At 48.5% G+C, this 22,666-nt stretch overlaps 1 protein-coding gene across 3 annotated transcripts in view; it reads right to left on the bottom strand.

The window, feature by feature from the left end:
• The window catches only part of ZDHHC24 (zDHHC palmitoyltransferase 24), a 28,332-nt gene extending 14,816 nt beyond the window's left edge, over positions 1-13,516 (bottom strand). For 2 of the 3 annotated variants that reach the window (XM_088468307.1, XM_088468306.1), the window contains exon 1: positions 586-663. In XM_088468307.1, the coding sequence (XP_088324433.1) occupies positions 586-611 (26 nt within the window). In that variant the 5' untranslated portion in view covers positions 612-663. Of the gene's footprint in view, positions 1-585; positions 664-13,336 lie in introns of those variants that run through there. The other variant, XM_088468309.1, reaches the window with a different exon arrangement.
• Positions 13,517-22,666: the final 9,150 nt, after the last annotated feature.

Here is a 22,666-nt window from a genome sequence, read left to right on the forward strand (position 1 = left end):
TATTATGGTGAAGCAAGTCCAGACACCATCAGCATGTATTATAAATTGTTCTGCCGAAGAGGAAGAGTGTTAATTCGCCTGTCCGGCTAATTGCATTCTCCCTCTTTCGGCTTTGTAAAAAAAAAAAAAAAAAAAAAAAAAAGAAACCACCACAACAATTTTTTGTATGCACAATCCCCGGCTGTCGCTTGGAACCGATACCTAGGGACAGTGCTGTGCATGCGGCAACGACAGCTGTAGTGGTCGGAATCTATAGCTACAGTTGTCGGAACAGTCATAGCGCCCGTCATTCTGGTCACTTGCCTGCATTTTTACATGCAGGGAAGCAGTAACTGCGGCATGTGCGCAGTTTACGAAATTACACCTATCGCCCCTTTATACATATCACCCACAGTTCCTTATTCCATTGTAGCGTCTGACCATACGTCCATCACACATGCTGTACTGCACTGATTTAATTACTCAACATGTTATACAATCTTCAGTAAGTAGTGCAGCACAAAACTTATTTTCAACACTGTATTCACATCACCCTCTACTAACTCTCTCTCTACTGACTAAACGCCACATTTCCCCAGTACCTACATTAATGGAGTCGTTGACCATTTCATTACAGTTGTAGCTCTAACAAATAATACTTCCTGTTTTCCTTTGGAAGTTTCATATCCTGACATGCAGCTGCAGACATGAGTAATGTGAGCCACATGTCACTGACATTCACCTTACCAACAACCTTCCCATTTCTTTCTAGATTTCAACAAAACTTTATTTCTCTTTAAACAGAGAACAAACCTTCCTCTGTACTCAATTATACATATAAATGTTTTAGAGGTGTGCTAGGTCTTGTAGGAGTGTCATAGACACCAGGGCCATCCTTTAACATGATCATGTCTTTATATTTCTTCCTAGACAGATGCGGTCATATTTTTTGGGGGGTGATTAATGTTTAGAAACCCAGGTAAGCCATTCACATTGAATATTGGAGTTCACAGTAGTATTTTTTTTCTATCTTTTTAATGGTAAATATTAAACTAAATACCAACATGTATTACATTTTTATATGTTACTGTTTTAACTTCTTGGGGAAAAAAGTAGCAAAAACAGACATTTCTGGTAAAAGTCTGTACTATGGAGGAAGTGACAATCACAGACAACCCTGTCAAGGAATAATTATATCTATCTTGTAAATATCTTTCCCTGAGTCTGATCCCAGTCTGGGTACACAGTAGGTTTGCTGGAGTAAACCTACTTGAGGTTTAATACTTTGTATCAACTAGCCTATATGTTTACATCTGTATATTAGAAAACATAGCAAAACTATATCACTTTATTAGTGACAATTGTGAACAAAGGATTGCACTGTGAAAGATAGTGGATTGACAGCCCCAGTCCATATTTTTATGGAGACTACCGCAAGTAACATATTACTAAAGATCAGCTAAGAACCCCTGGCACTTAAAGGGCTTTTACGCATAGATGGTCGTAGAACCACCCATTAATTGTTGCCCTGCATTCACTAGAAGGAGAACACAGTAGTACATTTAAATAAAGTGATCTATTGATCACTAGAAGGACAGGAATGTCAGGACTCCATTAGGTATGCACAGCAAATCCCATTAGGGTGTGTACTGCTGGAGGAGCACATGCAGCACCATCAAGCGTGCATATCTAGCAGATATAGTGATTAAAATAATCATCATAATAATGATAAAAATGGACCGGTTTGTGCAAACCATCATAAGTCATATGCCTTATAATTGCATCTTGGTGTACTTTGTGGTCAGTGGCGGTTCTAGGGGAGGGCAGGCAAGCAGGGCTATTGCCCGGGGCGTGGCCACAGTCACCATGCCGGCACGTCTAATTTGACGGCACCCACTTTTGCTCACCGCTGCGCCATTACAGATAGATATGCGGCAGCACCGTCACAATGTTCAGTTGCTCCCTCCCACCATCTCCCAGAAAGCTGGTGCCCACTACCCGGCGTGATGACATCACATTGCATGACGCAGTGGCGCATGCCATTTTGGAACAGGAAGCGGCCGCAGGGGTGAGTGGATCGGGTCACAGAGGAGCAGCCTGCAGCCAGAGCCTGTCTGACTCTGAACAGGCAGAGGGAGGTAAGTAGCTGGTGGCGGAGGGGCATTACAGTGTGTCATAATGTGTAATGGCAATACAGTGTGGCAAGTGTTATAAGGACACTACTACAGTGTGGCATAATGTGTATAAAGAGTACTACTTTACTGCATAAGGTGAATGGGCTGTGTGGCATAATGTATAAACTCCGGCAGCACCATATTCCCAAACTGTGCTGCTGTTCCCAATCCCTCCCAGAAAGCTGGTGATGCCGGGCGTGAATGGCATTCTGGGAGCGGCCACGGGAGAGGATGGTAGAAACAAGCACATTTACAGAGGAGAAGATCCTAACAGAACTCTCAAAACTGAAAGTGGATAATCAATGGGGCCAGATGGGATAGATCCAAGAATACTAAAAGATGTTAAAGGGGTGCTGGTAACACCATCAACAGAATTATTCAACCAGTCACTAGCTACTGGAGTAATTCCAGAGGACTGGAAAAAAGCAAATATGTTGTCCCACTACACAAAAGTGGAAGCAAGGACTAGAGGCAAGCAACTACCTACCAGTGAGGCTTACATAAGTAGTAGGGAAATTGATGGAAACACTCTTAAAAGAAAGTCATAGATTATCTCAAATCCAGAAATTTGCAGGATCCCAAACAGAATGGATTTATTGGGGGGTAGATCATGTCAAACAAATTTTACTGACTTTTTTGACTGAAATAGATGAAGGGGAGGGGGCATAGATATCTCTTATCTAGACTTTAGTAAGGCTTTTGACACTGTTCCACATCGCATACTGTTAAATAAACTGGAAAGCATGGGATTGATACAAAAACAATTGAATGGATAAGACCATGGCTGCAGGATAGGAAACATAGAGTTGTTGTAAACGGAGTGCAGTCTCAAGAGGGATATGTTACCAGTGGAGTATCTCAGGGATCTGTACTTGGACCAGTACTTTTTAATATCTTTATTTGTAACACTGCAAATGGTATTGAAGGGAAACTATGCCTTTTTGCAGATGACACAAAAAGGTATGCAACAGGGTAGACACACCAAGAAGGGTAAACCAAATGATCGATGATCTAGGTAGATTAGAGGAATGGTCAAAAACTATTATTTTTTTATTATCATTTATTTATATGGCGCCACAAGTTTTCCGCAGCGCCTTACAAAGTACATAAACAAATAGATTGATATACAGTGACTTACAGTACAGTACAATACATTACAGGACATGGATAATGTACATTGCTACATTCACGACCATAACACCCAGATAAGCAACAATGCAAAGCAATCAAGTGTTCGGTGCCCTGGTAGAGAGTAAGAAGTAGATGAAGGTATAGTAAGGAGATGCACAAGAGGGTAGAGGGCCCTGGTCATAGGAGCTTACATTCTAAGGGGGAGGGACAGACAAACAGGGATGACACAGAAGGGGTAGGCAGGGAGGAAGGAGTATGTAGCAGCAAGTTAAGATGAGAGCTGGAAGGCTTTGATGAAATAGTGGGTCTTGAGAGCCCGTTTGAAGGATTGTAGAGAGGTGGAGAGTCTGATGGGAAGCGGTAGAGAGTTCCAAAGGTGGTGAGCAGCACGGGCAAAATCTTGGAGGCGGGAGTGGGAGGAAGTAATCAGCTGGCATGAAAGGCGGCGTGCATTTGCTGAACGAAGAGGGCGGACAGGAGAGTGAAGGGAGATGAGATCAGAGATGTAAATGGGAGAGGAATGGCTGAGGGCTTTGTAAGTGAGCGTGAGAACCTTAAATTGGGTTCTAAAGGGGAAGGGGAGCCAGTGGAGGGCTTGTAGGAGAGGGGAGGCAGATGCAGAGCGTTTTGAGAGGAAGATGAGCCGAGCAGCAGCATTAAGGATAGACTGGAGAGGAGAGAGATGGGATTTGGGGAGGCCAGATAGTTGAAGGTTACAGTAGTCCAATCTGGAGATGACCAATGAGTGTATGAGGGTTTTAGTGGCATCCTGGGTGAGAAAGGGTCTAATCTTGGAAATATTTTTAAGATGAAAGCGACAGGACTGTGAGAGATTCTGGATATGTGATTTGAAGGAGAGGGTGGAGTCCAGGATAACTCCAAGACAGCGCACTTTGGGGCTAGAGGAGATAGTTGTGCCATCAATTGATAAAGAAATGGTGGGAAGTGTGGTTATGTAGGGGGGAGGGAAGATGATTAGCTCAGTCTTAGATATATTAAGTTTAAGAAATCGCTGGGACATCCAGGAAGAAATGGCAGAGAGACAGTTGGAGACACGAGTGAGGAGAGAGGGAGAGAGGTCAGGGGAGGAAAGGTAGATCTGAGTCTCATCAGCATAGAGATGATATTGGAGGTCAAAAGAGCTGATGAGTTCACCTAGTGAGGATGTATAGAATGAGAAAAGGAGAGGTCCAAGAACAGAACCTTGGGGAACACCCACTGTAATGTAATAAAAATGCAAGATCATGCACTTGGATCTTAAATATCCAAAGGCTAAATATAGTATTAATGGGACTATACTGGAAACTACTGAAGAGGAAAGGGATCTAGTAGTCACTATTTCAGGAGACTTAAAGGCAAGCAACCATTGTAACAAAGCAATGAGGAAGAAAAGTCAGATGCTTGGTTGCACAGAGAGAGGAGTCAGTAGCAGAAAGAAAGAAGTGATAATACCACTGTATAGGTAATTGGTGCATCCTCATCTTGAATACTGTGTTCAGTTCTGGAGGCCATATCTCCAGAAATATATTAATACATTAGGGACTATACAAAGAAGGGCAACTAAAATGGTGCAAGGTCTACACCACAAAACGTACCAGGAATATGTATAGTTTGGAGCAGAGAAGGGAAAGGGAGGACATGATAAAACCCTTTATATATTTGAATGTTTCTAACAAGGTAAAGCAGGGATGGGGAACCTCAGGCCCGGGGGCCATATAAGGCCCCCGGAATCATTTGGTCTGGCCCTCTGAGCTTTTTTATGCTAGCCTCATCTGGCTAGCAGGGTGCCTAGAATGGCACCCTGCAGCCAGAATCTATGCAGCAGTGCCGCCAGAAGCGTCCTTAGGATGCTTCACACGGTCACACCGCTGCCCTTACAGCTCCCCGGAGAATCCTCAGGGCATTGCTGTAATCACCTGCGATTGAGGCCCACCCCCTTGTGACATCACACGGAGGGGGCATGGCCTGAACCGAACCCACGAATAATGTTATATATTTCAAAATGGCCCTCGGCAGAGAAAAGGTTCCCCACCCCTGAGGTAAAGGAAGGAGACATTCTTCAAAGAAAGAGAAGTATTAGAATAAGAGGACATGTTCTGAAACTGGAGGATGGTAGGTTCACGGGAAATTTAAGGAAAAATTACTTCACAGAAAGGTTAGTGGACAAGTGGAATAGCCTCCGATCAGAGGTGGTAGATGCTAAGACAGTAGAGCAATTTAAACATGCATGGGTTAGACATACGGATATCCTTCAGAAGAAGTATGGAACAATAAGGGTTGAGGTAACAATATGTTTAAAAATGGGGCAGACTAGATAGGCCAAGTGGTTCTTATTAGAGATGAGCGGGTTCGGATCTCAGAAATCCGAACCCATCCGAATTTCTGGGATCCGGGGCGAGCCAAGCGCATTATCTTTACCCTGGCCCGAGGCAAAACCTCATGACCCCTCTGTCGAGTCACAAGGTTTTGTTTTGGGCGGGCTTAACGCTGATTGGCTGAGAGAGCAGTCTGTCACGGCAATCAGCGTTAAGCCCTTTGAAAACAGCACAAAGGAAGAAAAGAATATAGCACTCGCCATCCCCCCCACTGGCAGCATCCCCTGCTGACACCACCACTGCCGACACTCCTGCACTGCTGCCCAACGTACTGTGGACACAGTCAGCAACCCCCACACTGCTGACACTCCCACACTGAGGACACCACCAGCACCCCTGCACTGCCGACAGTCAGCAAACCTGCAATGAGGACACCGCTGGCAGCCCCTCTCTGCATTGAGAACACCCCTGCACTGCCGACAGTCAGCAAACCTGCAATGAGGACACCGCTGGCAGCCCTGCTGACACACCGCCAGTACCCTTCACTGAGAAACCTGCCATTCCATGTACTGAGGACACCGCCAGCAACCCCCGCTCTGCCAACTGTCAGCAAACCTACAATGAGGATACCGCTGGCACCCCTGCACTGCCGACACAGCCAACAAACCTGCACTAAAGACACCGTTGGCAGCCCTGCACTGTCAACACAGCCAGCAAACCTGTACTAAAGACACCGCTGACACCCCCGCACTGCCGACACAGCCAGCAAACCTGCACTAAAGACACCGCTGGCACCCCCGCACTGCCGACATCACCGGTACCCTTCACTGAGGACACTGTCAGCACCGCCATTCCATGTACTGAGGACACCGTCAGCAACCCCGCTCTGCCGACACTGCTGTCACAGTAAGTGCACTATTGGTGTATCCAACCCACACTGTATAACACACTGTATCCGTGTTTTAAATTAGAAACCGAACTGCCACATGTTAGTGCCGCACACTGTTCCTTAGCTTAGTCAGCCAGCTAACTAGATGCAACCTTTTGGCCTTAACTAGATGAAGCAAATAATACTGTGAGGTGGTCAAAATGGATTGGAAATTACTGGAAATAAATGTTATTGAGGTTAATTATACTGTAGGAACAAAAACAGGCCTATTTTATGTGATTTTAGCTGTTTTTAAGATTTAAGAAAAAATCCAGATCCAAAACACGAAAACAAAACACAGAGGTGAGGTTTTGATAAAACAAATCCAGATCCAAAACCAGGGTAGATCTAGATCCAAAACACGGGGGTCGGCGCACATCTCTAGTTCTTATCTGCCGTCAAATCCTATGTAGCAGCACACTTCAGCGCGCATTCACCTTCTGCTAGGCATGCCCCGCGTGCCAAAGGGAACTTTCACCCTGAGCTCCACAAGGTCTAGAACCGACCCTGTTTACGGTAGCGCTTCAAGAGTACTGTGTATTGGCTGGGAAACAATATGAGATATGGTAAGAACTTACCCTTGTTATCTCTATTTCTACGAAGTCCATAGGGTTCCACAGGATACCTTGGGGTATAGGTGTGACGTCAGTCGCAGGGCACCAAAGAGTTAAGCTTTCAGCCTCCCAGGATGCACTAGGTCCCCCTCCTATACCCCGCCCCCGGGCCAAGGCACCTCAGTTAGTTACCAAGCCATAGGCCGGAGGAGGAGAAGGAAGAGAGAGAACAAAGATCTGGACACATACAAGAATCACATTCTCACCAGAGGGAGACGGAAAACCGGTGACCAGAGCAAAGCCCATCTGCAGCACAGGTGCGACAGGGCGGGAGTCCTGTGGAACCCTATGGACTTCGTAGAAATAGAGATAACAAGGGTAAGTTCTTACCATATCTCATATTTTCTACTTCAGGGTCCATAGGGTATCCACAGGATACCTTGGGGATGTCCCAAAGCAGTATCCTTTAAGGGTGGGGACGCTCCTGTGCAGAAAGGAGAATCCGCCGCCCGAAGGAAGCATCCTGAGAGGCGAAGGTGTCAAACCTGTAATACCTCACGAAGGTATGGACAGAAGACCACGTAGCAGCCTTGCAGATCTGAACTGCCGAGGCACCACGTCGAGCTGCCCACGAAGGACCCACAGACCTAGTGGAATGAGCCTTCAGAGAAGGAGGGACCGGTAGGCCTTCATGAAGATAAGCTTCAGAAATAGCCATACGGATCCAGGCTGCCAAAGTTTGCTTTGAAGCAGGCCAACCCTTTTTACGGAAGCCAAAGAGGACAACAAAGTGTCCTACTTCCTAAACGAAGAAGTGCGGTCAACATAAGTCCTTAAGGCCCGCACAACATCCAAAGAGGCCTCACCCACGGAAAGACCCGGTGAGTTAAAGGCCGGAACAACTATTTCCTCGTTAATATGAAACTGGGAAACAACTTTGGGAAGAAACTCGGGCCGAGTGCGGAGCACTGCCCTGTTCCCATGAAAAACCAAGAAAGGGGGTCTACAAGAAAGAGCCCCTAACTCAGAAACACGTCTGGCTGAAGCAACGGCCAGAAGGAAAACAGTCTTAGCTGTTAGCCATTTAATATCCACTGAGCCCAGTGGTTCAAACGGCGGTCCTTAGAGAGCCCTCAGGACCACAGCCAAATCCCAAGGCGCCACAGGTGGAACAAAGGGCGGCTGAATACGGAGAACACCTTGCATAAAGGTGCGCACAACCGGGACTGTAGCAATCCTACGGTGAAACCAGACAGATAGGGCCGAAACCTGTACCTTCAAAGAAGCAAGGCGAAGCCCATGATCTAGTCCCGCTTGCAGGAAGGCGAGAATCCGAGACAGACGAAACTCCCGCGGTGCATAACCTCTCGGTCGACACCACTGGAAGAACGTATGCCACACGCGATGGTATATCCTCGCGGAAGACGGTTTCCGAGCTCGTAACATGGTACGCACCACAGAGCTGGAAAACCCCCGGGACCTCAGCATGGCCGTCTCAACAGCCACGCCGCCAAAGACAGCCGAGTCAGGTCCGGGTGAAGACAAGGACCCTGAGACAGAAGGTCCGGTCGTAGCGGCAACCGCAGAGGACTGTCCACGGACAGACCCTGAAGTCTGAGAACCAGTGCCGTCTGGGCCACGCGGGAGCTATCAACAGGAGCGTCCCTCCTTCCTGTTTGAATTTCCGGATCACCCGTGGAAGAAGGGAGACCGGAGGGAACAGGTATGCGAACCTGAACGTCCACCGGACGGACAGAGCATCCACCAGAGACGCCCCTTCGTCTCTTGTGCGAGACCCGTACACCGGCAACTTGTTGTTGTGCCGGGACGCCATGAGGTCGATTTCTGGAAGACCCCACCTGTCCACCAGTAGTTGAAAAACGTCCGGGTGCAGGGACCATTCCCCTGGATGAACGTCCTGGCGACTTAGAAAGTCCGCCTCCCAATTTAGCACTCCCGGGATGAAGACCGCTGATATGGCCGGAAGATTGCGCTCCGCCCAAACCAGGATCCGAGAGACCTCTACGAGAGCCGCCCGACTGCGAGTTCCTCCTTGCCTGTTTATGTAGGCCACGGTGGTAGCATTGTCCGACTGGACCTGCACCGGGTGACCCCGGAGAAACCGCTGTGCCTGCAGGAGAGCATTGAAGACCGCACGGAGTTCCAAGATATTTATTGGAAACTCCGCTTCTGTCGGCGTCCACCTGCCCTGGAACAAGTGTGGACTCGAAACTGCTCCCCAGCCCCGAAGACTGGCGTCCGTTGTCAACAGGACCCAATTTGGAACCCAGAACGGACGTCCCTTGTTGAGGTGGGTCGTCTTTAACCACCACGCAAGGGACAGGCGAACCTCCGGGGTGAGCACAATCGTCTGGAACTTCAGAGACTGAGGCAGCCCGTTCCACTTGGACAGGATCAGGTGCTGCAGAGGTCTGGAGTGAAACTGGGCGTATTCCACCATGTCGAACACCGACACCAAGGAGCCCAGTAACCTCATCGCCGAGTGTAAGGACACCCGGCGGCTGTGCAGACAACTGCGCACCCTTAACTGTAAAGCAGAGATCTTGTCCTCCGTCACGAAGATCCTTTGCTGTCCCGAGTCCAATAAGGCTCAAAGATGCAGAATCCTCCGAGACGGGATTAGAGTGGACTTCTGCCAGTTGATTAGCCAGCCGTGCCGTTGCAGCAGTGCAATGGTCAGGTCCAAGTGGTGTAACAGGAGCTCTGGAGATCCTGCCACCAATAACAGGTCGTCCAAGTACGGCAACATGCGGACTCCTTGCAGCCGCAGAGAAGCCGCCATGACCGCCATCACCTTGGTGAAAACACGTGGTGCTGTCGCCAGGCCAAAAGGTAACGCCCGAAACTGGAAGTGGTCGCTGCGGATTGCAAACCGAAGGAACTCTTGATGGCGCAAAAGAATAGGGACATGCAGGTAAGCGTCCTGTATGTCCAATGACACCATGTAGTCCCCAGGTTCCAGCGCCAAAATGATGGACCGTAGGGTCTCCATCCGAAACTTCGGGACCCGCAAAGACTTGTTGAGTGCTTTGAGGTTGAGAATCGGACGATATGACCCATTGGGTTTCTGTACCAAAAATAGATTTGAATAGAAACCCTGGCCCCTCTGGGAGAATGGAACAGGCACTATAACTCCAGCCTGGAGCATAGTGTGCAATACCTTCCGCAGCTCCGTAGCCTTGTTCCGGTCTGATGGTAGACCCGTGGTGAAGAATCGAGCCGGGGGTCTGTGCCGGAAGGAGAGGGCGTACCCGTGGGAGACCACCTCCAGAACCCAAGTGTCTGTCGTAGTGAACGACCAACACCGGGAGAACTGCAGCAGGCGGCCTCCCACCCTGGGATCCCCCAAGGGGAGACCCGGACCGTCAGGCCGCAGGCTTGTCATCTGGCTTGGGGGCCGGACGTCTGGTACTCCATGCCTGTTTCCGGGGCTTGACCGATTTCTTAGGGCCAGCCTGTCGAGGAAACGACTGTGGTTTGGGCCTGCCCTGGGCCCTAGATGACCGAAAGGACGATGGTCCAGAACCAGAAGGAGCAGCGGCCGACGGGAGACAAGCAGATTTGGCTGCCGCCAGCGTGGCCACAATCTTATCCAGATCCGGACCGAAGAGAACTTCTCCGGTAAACGGCAACGCTTCCAGACCTTTCTTAGAATCTGCGTCCGCCTTCCAGGATCGCAGCCACAAGGTGCGACGAGCAGCTACCGCTGCTGAAGAAATTCTAGACACCAGAGTACTAATGTCTAGAGCCGCCTCGTTGATGTAGGTGGCCGAATCACGGAGATTGCCAATCAACTCCGCCTGTTCGGCCGGACAGTCGGATTCAAAAGAAGCCTCTAATGAATCCGCCCAGCGCTCCATCGCTCTGGCAACCCAGCAAATGGCCATAGCCGGCCGTGCTGCCCCCCCTGCAAGGGAATAAGCGGACTTCAGGCAGATTTCTACCTTGCGGTCCGTAGCATCCTTAAGGGAGGACATGGATGGCATCGGCAATGTGGCACTACGGACAAGACGGGTCACGTGAGAATCCACCTGTGGAGGGGATTCCCACTTAGCAAAATAATTATCCGCGAACGGATAAGCCACCGCCAGGCGTCTCTGCGGCTGGTATCTTTTGCCAGGTTGTTTCCACGCCTCCTCTAAATGGTCCACCAACTGACCCGAAAGAGGAAAGACTGTGGCATCGCCCTTCACATCTTTGAAAAAGGCATACTTAGATTTAGCCGCTGGGGGAACTTCGTCCTCAATCACCAAGGCTGTGCGGACCGCCCGAATAAGTCCAGGAATATATACTTTGGACTTAGCATCAGCGTCCTTAGTATGGAGAGGTTCCTGATCGTAAGGATCCAGAATCTCCCCATCATCAGACGTCCCTTCGTCATCCTCATAAGGAGCGGACAGAGACGCCACCGGCCTTTTATGAGGCCGCATCACAGACTCCCCTTGCAACACATCCGACAAGTGCTGTACAGAACTCGTCAGGGAGTTAACCCACGCTGGCTCCTGAGAACCCGGGAGCGGGGAAATAGGGAGACTGTGGGGTACCACCAATTGTCGTGGGAACCCCTGCATGGGTGACGACACCACAGACTGCTGGGACAAACCCATCGGAGTAAACGCGGGCTGCGGAGCTAACTGGCCCACTAAAGCTGTTAACGCCTGAGCGAAACAAGCCCAGGGCGGCTCCTGTACCGGTGCTGTAACCGTAATAGGCCGCGCCATGGACAAACACTGCCGGCAAAGGCCCTCCGCGCTACCCTCCCCCTCCGCTAACGGTACTTTGCACGTGGTACACTGTAGCCGGAGGGGAAAATCACTTTCAGACATGATGGCACCACGTATGTGACCTCTCTCACCAATTAAGTATTAAATAGGCGAGAGACCACCCTGCAGCACCGCACCGCAAGGGCTTTAGCAGAAAGAACAGGGACAGTAATAAAGCTGACAGTTTAGAGAAGAAAAGTTACAGGCAGCGCTAGCACAGTCACATACAATGCAGAGAAATAACAATTCCTGCACTAACAGCGCTGATCACTCAACTACACAGACACAGGGCCTGGTAGGACACAGCGCTGCATACACAGACCTGAGCCACAGCGGAGGAGAGGTATGCGGGGGGACCCAGACCACGATGCTTCCTTCCAGACTTCCAGCAGCGTTCACCATGCGTTGCAGAGAAGATGGCCGCCGAGGAGCAGAGAGAAGCTGGCCTGGGGGAGGAGCGCTGACACAGGACCAGTCAGCACAGTGCAGAGAGGGCTGTGTGCAGCGGGGGAGGCGCCGGCTGTGAGACAGGGAAGGCACGCTCCCCTGGCATGCATTTAACCGCTGGGACGCCGCAGCGCTACCGCTCTGCTGCGGTCCGCTGTCCCAGGGGGTAGTGGAAGCGCAGGTTGGTCGCCTGGCTCCACGCTGCAGCCAGTCCCCAGGGAGCCCCCTGCCTGGGGACTTAGGACCATGTGATCAGCGGGGACCCACCGCGGGACCCCGCTGCTTACCTCTGTCCCCCTTGAATCCGGCCATGGTCCGGAGCATCTGGGGTCACCGCTAGCTGTGACCCCAGACGCCCACCAGCATCCCCGGATCAGTACCGGCGTTCTGGTACCGGCGGGGTGTAGGGAAGACAGCATGGACGTCAGGACTGACTGTCCATGCTGTTCATCCAGATGTGCAGCCACAGCTGCATGAAGAAAAAGCTTCAGGGGCTCTTCTAGCCCCCACTCCAACAGGTGCACCCGACTCCGGCCGGGCACCAAACTAAACTGAGGTGCCTTGGCCCGGGGGCGGGGTATAGGAGGGGGACCTAGTGCATCCTGGGAGGCTGAAAGCTTAACTCTTTGGTGCCCTGCGACTGATGTCACACCTATACCCCAAGGTATCCTGTGGATACCCTATGGACCCTGAAGTAGAAATAACAATACGTTACAATTATATCTTTGCTACAGCATTGTATATATAGAATGGAGATTTGCATAGAGTAGGAACAGCTCCAAAATCACTTAGGCTCTCCTGCCTGCTTATAATGTGACATCCCAGCTTATAGTTTCGCATGTAAGCACGTTCTATCTAGTCACCATAAAGTACTATATGTATTATGACACACATTAGTGAGCACATTGCTTAAACACATATATAATTTATGACGAAATATTTGCACAAAGTATCCACTTATTTAAGTAATGCCAACATATATTGTATGTCATCTCCATATACTGGGATGGCAGTCTAGTCTCACCGTAGCTATCCCGGTCCCGCTGGATCCCCTCCCGGCAGCTGCCGGCTCCCTGGTCCCTGACAGCAGCAGTGAGTGACCCCTCCCAGCCCGGAAGTGTCACTGCGCTGAGTGCGCTGCCTCTGTACTGGGCGGGAACTGTCCGTGCGGCAGCGGCAGGTGCTGCTGGCGAGAATCCTCTGTGGTACTGCTGCTGTATGTGACTGACTGGGGGGAGAAAGGGCGGGAATCTCAGTGGGAAGTATTGTACTGTGTATATAGCGGGAGCCGGGAGAAGAGCTGCTGCAGTTACATAACGGTATATATACCGGGTATATGGGCTACACAACTAAATGTGTGTAGGACGTTGCAGACTATACAAAGTCATCTAGTTCCACTAAAGACAATTGCATTCTAGTTCTAAATACTGTAGGTGATGTTTGCAGCTTAAATGTAGAGCAAGGCTGAGAGTATTGTTGATATCTATTCTAGCTCCTATTTAGGATATCCTGTGTCAATATTTGTAATATATGTTTCTTAAATTTATATTATACCAACACAAATTAAACCGAACTATGTAACTAATACAGGGCAGTTGTCCATCCATAGGGTCCTATTTGTAAACTAATGGTCCTCATTTTTTGCATTGTTAATACAAATTTTGTATTGCTGCTGTAAAATGTGTCATCACTGCAAGGTAATAAAATGTACACCTTTCACAAAGAGGGACGCTATCTGACTTGCACCTTTCAATGGCAAAGGCTTTGTTGGAGTGACATTCCACTGCACATTGACAGTAAACATTTTCCCACAATCAGATAAGGTGATGCATGCTCAATATATAAATTGCTGTACTGCACAATGTGCACATGCACAATAGGAAAAGGTCGCTCATGCACATTGCAAAGAGCGGCATGAAATTGATTGTGGCACTGTTGGGAGTGCCCCCACTTCCTACAAAAGGAGGCACAGCTCTTATAGTACAAAAGCTGCACCCTCTGATTTCTCCTAAGGCTGCATTCAGCAGCCTGGCCCCTGCAAACGATCAGATCTGGGGAGCACGCATCGTTAGTGACATAGTGGGTACACGATATGCCCAGTATGTCGATCCCTTCCGCCGGATCGAACCACATATCGTCTAGTGTGCACCCATCTTAAGAGTCCTCCACTGGCTGGAGATGGGACTGGTGAGTATCTCTCTTGGTTCCACCTCCCTCTGCTGCATTCATTAATGTGGTTCTGACTGCAATGACTCCTGTGGTCTCTCTTTGGGCGGTATTCAATTGTTTCACAGTCCGGATCTCCCGTCTAAAGTGACGGGAGATCGGGGGGGGGGGGCTATTCAATTGTTACTGCTTTTCGCGTTGATCGCTCCCAAAGTGGTCGGGTTTAGCCACATAAATCAGCTACCACCAACCAAAGTTGGATCGTGAAAAGTGCAGTTTGGGTGCCCTTACAAGTGACTTTTCGCCCATTTCAGCTCGCACCCCCCCCTGGGGCTGCAAGCTGAAAAGGAGCGGTGGCAGCTGATTGTGCCCGACAGCAAAAATTGAATAGCTCCTGTCGGGCGCGTTAGAGGGCAATACAATTGAATACCGCCCTTTGCCTTCCTCCCCTTTTCTCTTTCTATCTCCATCTTAACACTCCATTGCTCGCCTCACTTGGACTAAAGCTGGGTACACACTGTAGCGATGTAGTTTCCAGACGAATCAGAACGACATATCAGCCTTATTACTCAATGTGTACGGCCAATATGCCCACGGACGCTTGTGACATCAACCGGGCGGCCGTGCTGCACGCCTAACCGGACGATATCACAAGCGGCCCTGTTGCAGGAAATTAAGGATGGAATGAGGAATCGTTCTGTCATTTAATACTTCGTTCTGATATGTACCCATGATCCGATATGTTGGCCCGTTCTGAAATTTGATAAGCTTGTTTGAAGAGGTGAGTTTTCAGGAATGCTTGAAGGTTTGTAGACTAGACGAAAGCCTTATTATGCATGGGAGGGCATTCCACAGAGTGGAATCGTGAATGGGAGCAGGTGATGCGTGAGGATGAGAGACACAGATCTTGTGCAGAGAGGAACATTTTGAGATAAGTGAAGACATATGTCGGTGCAGTTTGGTTAGTAACCTTATGTGTAAATAGAAGTATTTTATATTGAATTCAGTAGAATACTGGTAGCCAATGGAGGGACTGACAGTGGGGCAGCAGATGATGAACGTTTAACAAGGAAGATAAGCCTTGCAGCTGCATTCAAAATAGATTGCAGTGGTAAAAGTATGGAAAAAATGGCGGTAACACAGAGCTATGATCAGAGAAAACCTCCTAAAAACTGGCACTTCTGCTAGGAAGTAAAGGGTACACTCCACTATACCCTTAGTATATGTATAGACACAAGAGGAAGAGGGTGCTTCCAGTGCAGAACAGTATGGATAAAAGTCTGATTTGGGGAAGACCAGTAATGGTGCGTACACACGGTCATACAGGGAGACGATCAAATAACGATTGTTATCTGATCGTTCATGTTCATCCAACACATGCAAGTACCCCCCTGCGGCTATAATGACCTGCGATCAACGAACGCGGGTCCCTATAGTGAACAGGCTAACCTGGGCGTCCATGATGATGGTCAAGACCATCGCGACCATTGGGCTTGCGACGAGACCCTTGCGGTAGGGTCTCGTTGATCGCAAGCCCTGGAGTGATTTTGGCTCTATCAGAGCCAAAATCACTCCCACTGACATCACTAGTGATGTCAGTGGGGCCGGACCCAGACGGTAGGCATTCCCATGGGAACGCCTCCGTCTGGGCAGCTACATCCCTGGCACGCCCACCAAAGGGGGCGTGCTGTCACTCACCATCGACAGCACGCCCCCTTTGGTGCGAGACTCATAACGACGGCTTCCCCGTCGTTATTCGGGTCTCGCGCATGCGCACGACGGAGGCGCCTCCGTCGTGCGCATTTGGGCAACATCGACCCACTCGCGAGCGGGTCTGAATCAGGCCCCGTGCCCTGAAGACCTAGGGATCATAGACTTTGTATGAGAAGAGAGTGGTCAACAGTGTCAAATGCAGCAGCGAGATCTAGAAGAATAAGAAGTGAGTAATAGTCTTTAGACTTAAGCTGGCCATACACGGTGAGATTCAAAAGTTGGTAAGACCAGTTGTATGATTTCCCTTGAAATGATTCCCTTAACATCCTGGACGATTTGTTTTCAAAATGCAACGATTTCACATAAGACCATCAGATAAGACCAATCTTATACGATTTGAAATCGTATAAGATTGATCTTGTGCAGCACATTCACACATGATTCATCTGCTGGAATGTCAGCTAGGGGAGGGAATATCAGCTAGGTGGAGGGAATCTCAGCTAGGGGAGGGCAATTATATAGTGGGTATAAAAGGAATCAGCCATTTTAGGATCTTTGCACACTAAGGGGGTCATTCAGACCCGCTCGCGAGCAAAGTTCGCTCGCTAGCGGGTCGATGTTGTGAGAATGCGCATGCGCACGACGGAGGTATTTCTCGTCGCTCGGGGTCTCGCACCAAAGGGGGCGTGCTGTCGATGGTGACTGACAGCACGCCCCCGTTTGGTGGGCGTCCCGGCAAGACGGAGGCGTTCCCATGGGAACGCCTACCGTCTGAGTCCGGCCCCACTGACATCAGTAATGGTGACTTTGGCTCTGATAGAGCCAAAATCACTCCTGGGCTTGCGTAAGCGAGACCCTACCGCAGGGTCTAGTCGCAAGCCCGATGGTCTTCGACCATCGCGACCATCATCATGGACGCTCACATAAGTTGTGGGTGGTAACCCACAGCTATGCGAGCGTCCATGAGGACGCTCCAAAAACAGGTAGGAGGGCCCTGATTCAGAGCGAGCGCTCTGGTCAGAGTGTTCAGCTCTGAATCGGGCCCTATGCTCAGTAACTAGTGAGGCTAGGTTTTCCTGCTGAATGCTGTACTTTGCTAGTGTGTTTGCTTTGTTTTAAAGGATTGCCTTTTACAAAGTGTTATTTCTCTATTTTCTGATGGATTCCTAGGTCATCAAACATATCGGGTGGCTTTGTTAAAGCCATCTTGACCTGGTCTAACAGTGGATCTTCTGGCACTGTGTTCTTGCGTTTATAACCCCTTTTTTTAGGGTAGGTTGAGAGTGCTGGCTGATTTCAGCATGACTGGTGCTTGGGGCTGGATTGGACGGGCTTGGCAAGCAGTCGAGGTTAGGTGTTGGAGGCTGTTGGTGGAAAGTGTTTAAAGATTAATGTTATTACTATTAGATTTTGTTTATGCATACGTTTAATTTCATGTTTCATTTGTTCTAGTTCCCAACAACGGTGGAGGCCTGGAAGAGCATTGCTGTGGAATTTGAACGTAGCTGGAACTTCCCCAACTGTGGAGGAGCCATAGACGGGAAACGAGGAGGCATCTTGATTGTCTGGGCTCAACACGGCAGCTTGCTCAGGGTTTGGAATCACCATTAAGGCATCCGACTCGCGGATAGGTTCCTGCTCATGTAGGAACTTTAACAAATCGAAGTACCATACAGTAGTGTTATAAACATCAGCAGCACCTGCTCCCGATGACCGAGACTCTATTTGCTTTCTATTTTGCCGCACATAAACTGTGCGCAAGTTCTGAATTTTTCGCTTTATCCAGGCTTCGTTGGCTTCGTTATAATACGGCTTTGTTAGAAGCAATAGTCCCTGTATTGCAGCAGCACGCATATGTTTGTTTCGATAATGTGGGCTTTTAATACGTCAAAGACAATCGTGATGGCAATACTCCTCAATAAATTCTGACAGAAATTTTCTCTCCATTACACTTGACATTCTAGGTTGTAAAAATGGTTCAAAAATAAAAAAAACAGACATTTAGTCATCTTCACTCCGTTCATTTAAGAAGTTTATTTATGTTAACAATTTGTAAATGATTTTTAATGTCTAATCTTAAAATTTTTCTTATTTATTGTACAAAATGATTTCTAAAAATTATCTTTTTTTTACTTTAAAAATTTGAATTAAATTTTAATTTAGTACAAAATACAAAAATGTTTGGTGTATTATCCTTCCAAATGTAGTGGTGCAGGGTCATTATACATGGTATACAGTTAACATGCCGATAAATTAATTACAGCTGGACACAATACCGACAAAGTAAAGATGACATGATATTCCGTATAACAATGATATACCGACAACTTCAAAAATGAAATTTTTCCTATCCCAAAAATAACAATATAGCTAAAAAGCAAGCACGGACAAAAGAAAATACCGACCAGTGAAATTACCGATTGTGTTTAAATACAGATGTTTGATATTCAATCTGTATACAATACCGACAAACTTATAATGCGGACTATGGGCCTGATTCAGAGCCGGACGCAATTAGCGCTCGCTCGTCCAGAAAATAGGATTGGCTATTCAAATGAACCGTTCGCTCTTTGCGGTCTGTTCATGCCTCTAGGTCTGGACGAGCGAACAAAACTTGCGGTCGTTTTTTGGGAAACTACGCCCCCTGGCCGCTCGCATCCTACGTCATGTCCGCTATTTATTAGATTAATCGAGTACATCGACCAGGGTATGAACTGCTCGCTATTCTTGTGGTTGGTTTTTGCTACCACAATTTTGCGAGCAGTTCTGGCTATTAAATAACCCAGTGACGTGGTCAATGACGCTGCTGTTTTAATTATGCACACCCATAAAACGCCCGTTTTGACCTTTAAGCACGCCTGCGTTCGGATCTCCACTCCCCGTTTTCAAGCACCTTCCCCTGTTACCACCCACATACGCCTCATTCTGTCACTCAAATTATCAGGCATTCGCTATTTTGCGAGCACATGAATTTCGGCCGCACTGACTGGTTAGCGCATGCGTATAACGATCCGTACGCATGCGCAGTTGGGCAAACATCGCTCGGAGCGAACGGGAGACCGCTTACGAGCGGCTCTGAATCAGGCCCTATATACAATACCGACTAAGAAAAAAATCTAGAAAAAAAGCTATGTATTATCCCGCTGCATGTAATACAGACAAACTCAAATTGCCCACTCTCATTTTATCTGATTTTTTTAAATATAATTTTAGCCACTTAAAAATATGCTTATCCCCATTTGAATGTACCCCCTATTTGTTCTAAATTGGTCTATACATTTTAAAAAATGCTATTCTTCATCACTTCTTCATAGCCGCAAAAATACTGCGCCCGCGGATATTAGAAACACCAAATTCCTTCATGAGATAAAAATGGGTGGACATATAGTGATCCCCATGTCTAGGCATCTTTAGGGGTGCCCCTGTAATTTTAAACTTTAATACCCATTATTTTGTACCTGTAATAAAAGGGTTTATAGTTAAAAAAAAAAAATGACATAGGGTCCGTCCCCCCCAAAAGCCCTACCAGCCCCAGGCGTGCCAGCCAGGCCTGGTTTCTAAAATTACGGGGAACAAAATGTGTAGGGTTCCATCGTAATTTAGAAACCAACACCAGGCTGCAGGGACCAGTCCTGGTCTTAAATATAGGGGTTCAAAAAGACGTGGGGTACCCCCTATATTTAAGACCAGCACCAGACCCAACCGACCGGGGTGTAATGCCACAGCCCGGAGACCCAATCACCGGGGCTCCAGGTCCAAAGCATTACACCCCAAGTCGGTCAGCGCAAGCCGGTGATCTCGGGGGAGTCGGGGACCCCCCAAAAAAGGGTCCCCCCTTTCCCGAGCATCACAGGCTTACGCTGAAGCCTGGGGCTCTTCCCCATACCCCTGGAGCGGTGGGTATGGGGGGGCCAAATAATGTAAAACTATTGTACTTTACAGTGGGACTACAGGTGCCAGCATGCCTGCCCTTTGGCCAGTGGCGTAACTATGGAGGGTGCAGGAGGTGCGGTTGCTATGGGGCCCGGCGGCTTAAGGGGCCCGCCAGCCCAGCGATCGCACCCCCTGTACCCTCCATTTGCCGGGCGCCCGCTGAGATTGTGTTACCAGCGTGCGCCCGGCTCCCATTCAAACCCCCGGCGGCAGCCGGAGGACGGAGCTCACTCCGTCTTCCGGGTCCCGCAGTGCACTATGGGAGTGACGTCATGACGTCACTCCCATAGTGCCGAGGAGCGGGCGCCGGGGACGGACGGCTGCAGGCACTGGTTTAAGGTAAGTGGTTTTTGTTTTTTTATTTGTGTGTGTGTGTGCACGCGCGCGCGCGGGGGGGACAAGCTACTGGGATCTCACTACTGGCCGGGGCAGCTACAGGGATCTCAATACTGGCCGGGGCAGCTACAGGGATCTCACTACTGGCCGGGGCAGCTACAGGGGGCCCACTACTGGGGGCAGCTACAGAGGGCTCACTACTGGGGGCAGCTACAGGGGGCCCACTACTGGGGGCAGCTACAGGGGGCTCACTACTGGGGGCAGCTACAGGGGGCTCACTACTGGGGGCAGCTACAAGGGGCGCACTACTGGGGGCAGCTGCAGGGTGCCCACTATTGTGGGCAGCTACAGGAGGCTCACTACTGGGGGCAGCTACAGGGGGCTCACTACTGGGGACTTATTACAGGGGGCTCACTACTGGGGACTTATTACAGGGGGCTCACTACTGGGTGCATTACAGGGGGCTTACAACTGGGGGCATTACTACAGGGGGTATTATTACTACTGGGGGCACTGCGTAAGGGGAACCATTACAGTGGGCATTTAATGTTTTAGGGGAACTACTGTGCTCATTGTGTAAGACCTAAGTTAGGGGGGCCCCTTAAAAATGTTGCTATGGGGCCCAAAAAGTTCTAGTTACGCCCCTGCCTTTGGCACTTGTGGAACTACAAGTGCCAGCAGACATACGGCACCTGTACCCCCACTGTAAAATAAATAGTTAAAGAAAGACAAAACACATACACCGTGACAAGTATAACTTTATTTCATACCCCTACCCACTCACACATACTCACCTATATCCTGGCGCTGGTCTCCGCAGCATCCCCAGGAACTTGGCAAAACAAAAAAACGATTGCCGACCAGACGGACCCACTATCTGTATGTGTGTTGCCACACATACAGATAGCTCGCAAATGCCAGCTGACGGGACAAGCACAGAGCTGGCAAGTCCTGCCAGCCAATCAGCGGCTGCGCTGACTGTAGAGTAATTCTAACAATTAAACATTTTGTTGCTTGTAAGTTCTGCAATCCATAACTTGAGTTTGCATGATGCGATCTCTCCACCGATAACACTGGAATGCTGTAAAAAGCGTATGCATCAGAACGAGACCAAACACACCTTGCTTATCATGTATAATACCTTAGTTATCAAATACCTTTATTTCTAAGCATTTAAACTAACTAAACCAACTTAAATCATACATTTTGATGCTTATTGAACCTTATGAGTGAATATGAAATGTGTGGGTATTCAGGGTTTGATATAAAGACGTATTAATGTGTGTATGAAGATGGGTGCATTTGACTCTAACATTTTAGCAGCGTGACATGCTGGGCTAGATAGTTCTACATGTCCTGTCAGCAGGCCCCCCCACCTTTCCTGTGTTCAAAGGAAAGATACCTCTTTTGTTCTCACAGACTCTTGTGTGAAAATGCAAAATATCCCAGCTACAAGAGACAGACCCAAGGTGACACTCTAGCATTTGAAATCATGTCATTGCAGGAAGCTTGCTAATGTGTTCTAGCCGGACCAGCGTAGTGGGCAAACACTATGTAGGAAGCTTATCTACACAAGCCAGTTGTCATCTGGCCACTTGCTCTAATGCAATACTGAAAAGCCATTTCTGGAATATATCCTTTATAATATGTAAAGTAATGAAATAGGCTTTTAGTGAATCGCCGTAACCTATGGTTATGGTCACAGATGCATTCGCATGATGCTAATGGTATTATCGCCACATGTACTAAAATGTGAGTTTATCTAAAATGGCGCTTAGGCGGCCATTTCGCAAAATGGCATCTCGCGGCCAGTCACAAGATGGTGTCGCTGCGATTCAATTTTAAACTGATCTTGTCTCAGCCAATAATCCAGCTTCGACAGTCCACCCTTTGATAGCAAACAACATGCTATCACAATCTGCTATTAAAATTTAATTTAGGCTTACATTTACATATTATTTAGTGTTATTATGGGATGGCACAAGGTGGTTCTTACTCCATCAATAATGTGTCTCTGAGTGGGGACATAAAACTACTATTATACGCACACCACGGATCTTGGAAGATCATGTGAAAGGTGTGGGAATGCACCAGTCTTATAAAAGCAGTCTTGAAGGGGAATTGAGACTTTACATTATCTGAGGTGTTCTATGAATAACATTTCAATAATACATTCTATGCATGTCTAAATATAATACATTAAATG

The sequence above is a fragment of the Taudactylus pleione genome, unplaced genomic scaffold (genome assembly GCF_031769625.1).
Source record: "Taudactylus pleione unplaced genomic scaffold, aTauple2 ptg000085l, whole genome shotgun sequence".
Taxonomy (NCBI): Eukaryota; Metazoa; Chordata; class Amphibia; order Anura; family Myobatrachidae; genus Taudactylus; species Taudactylus pleione.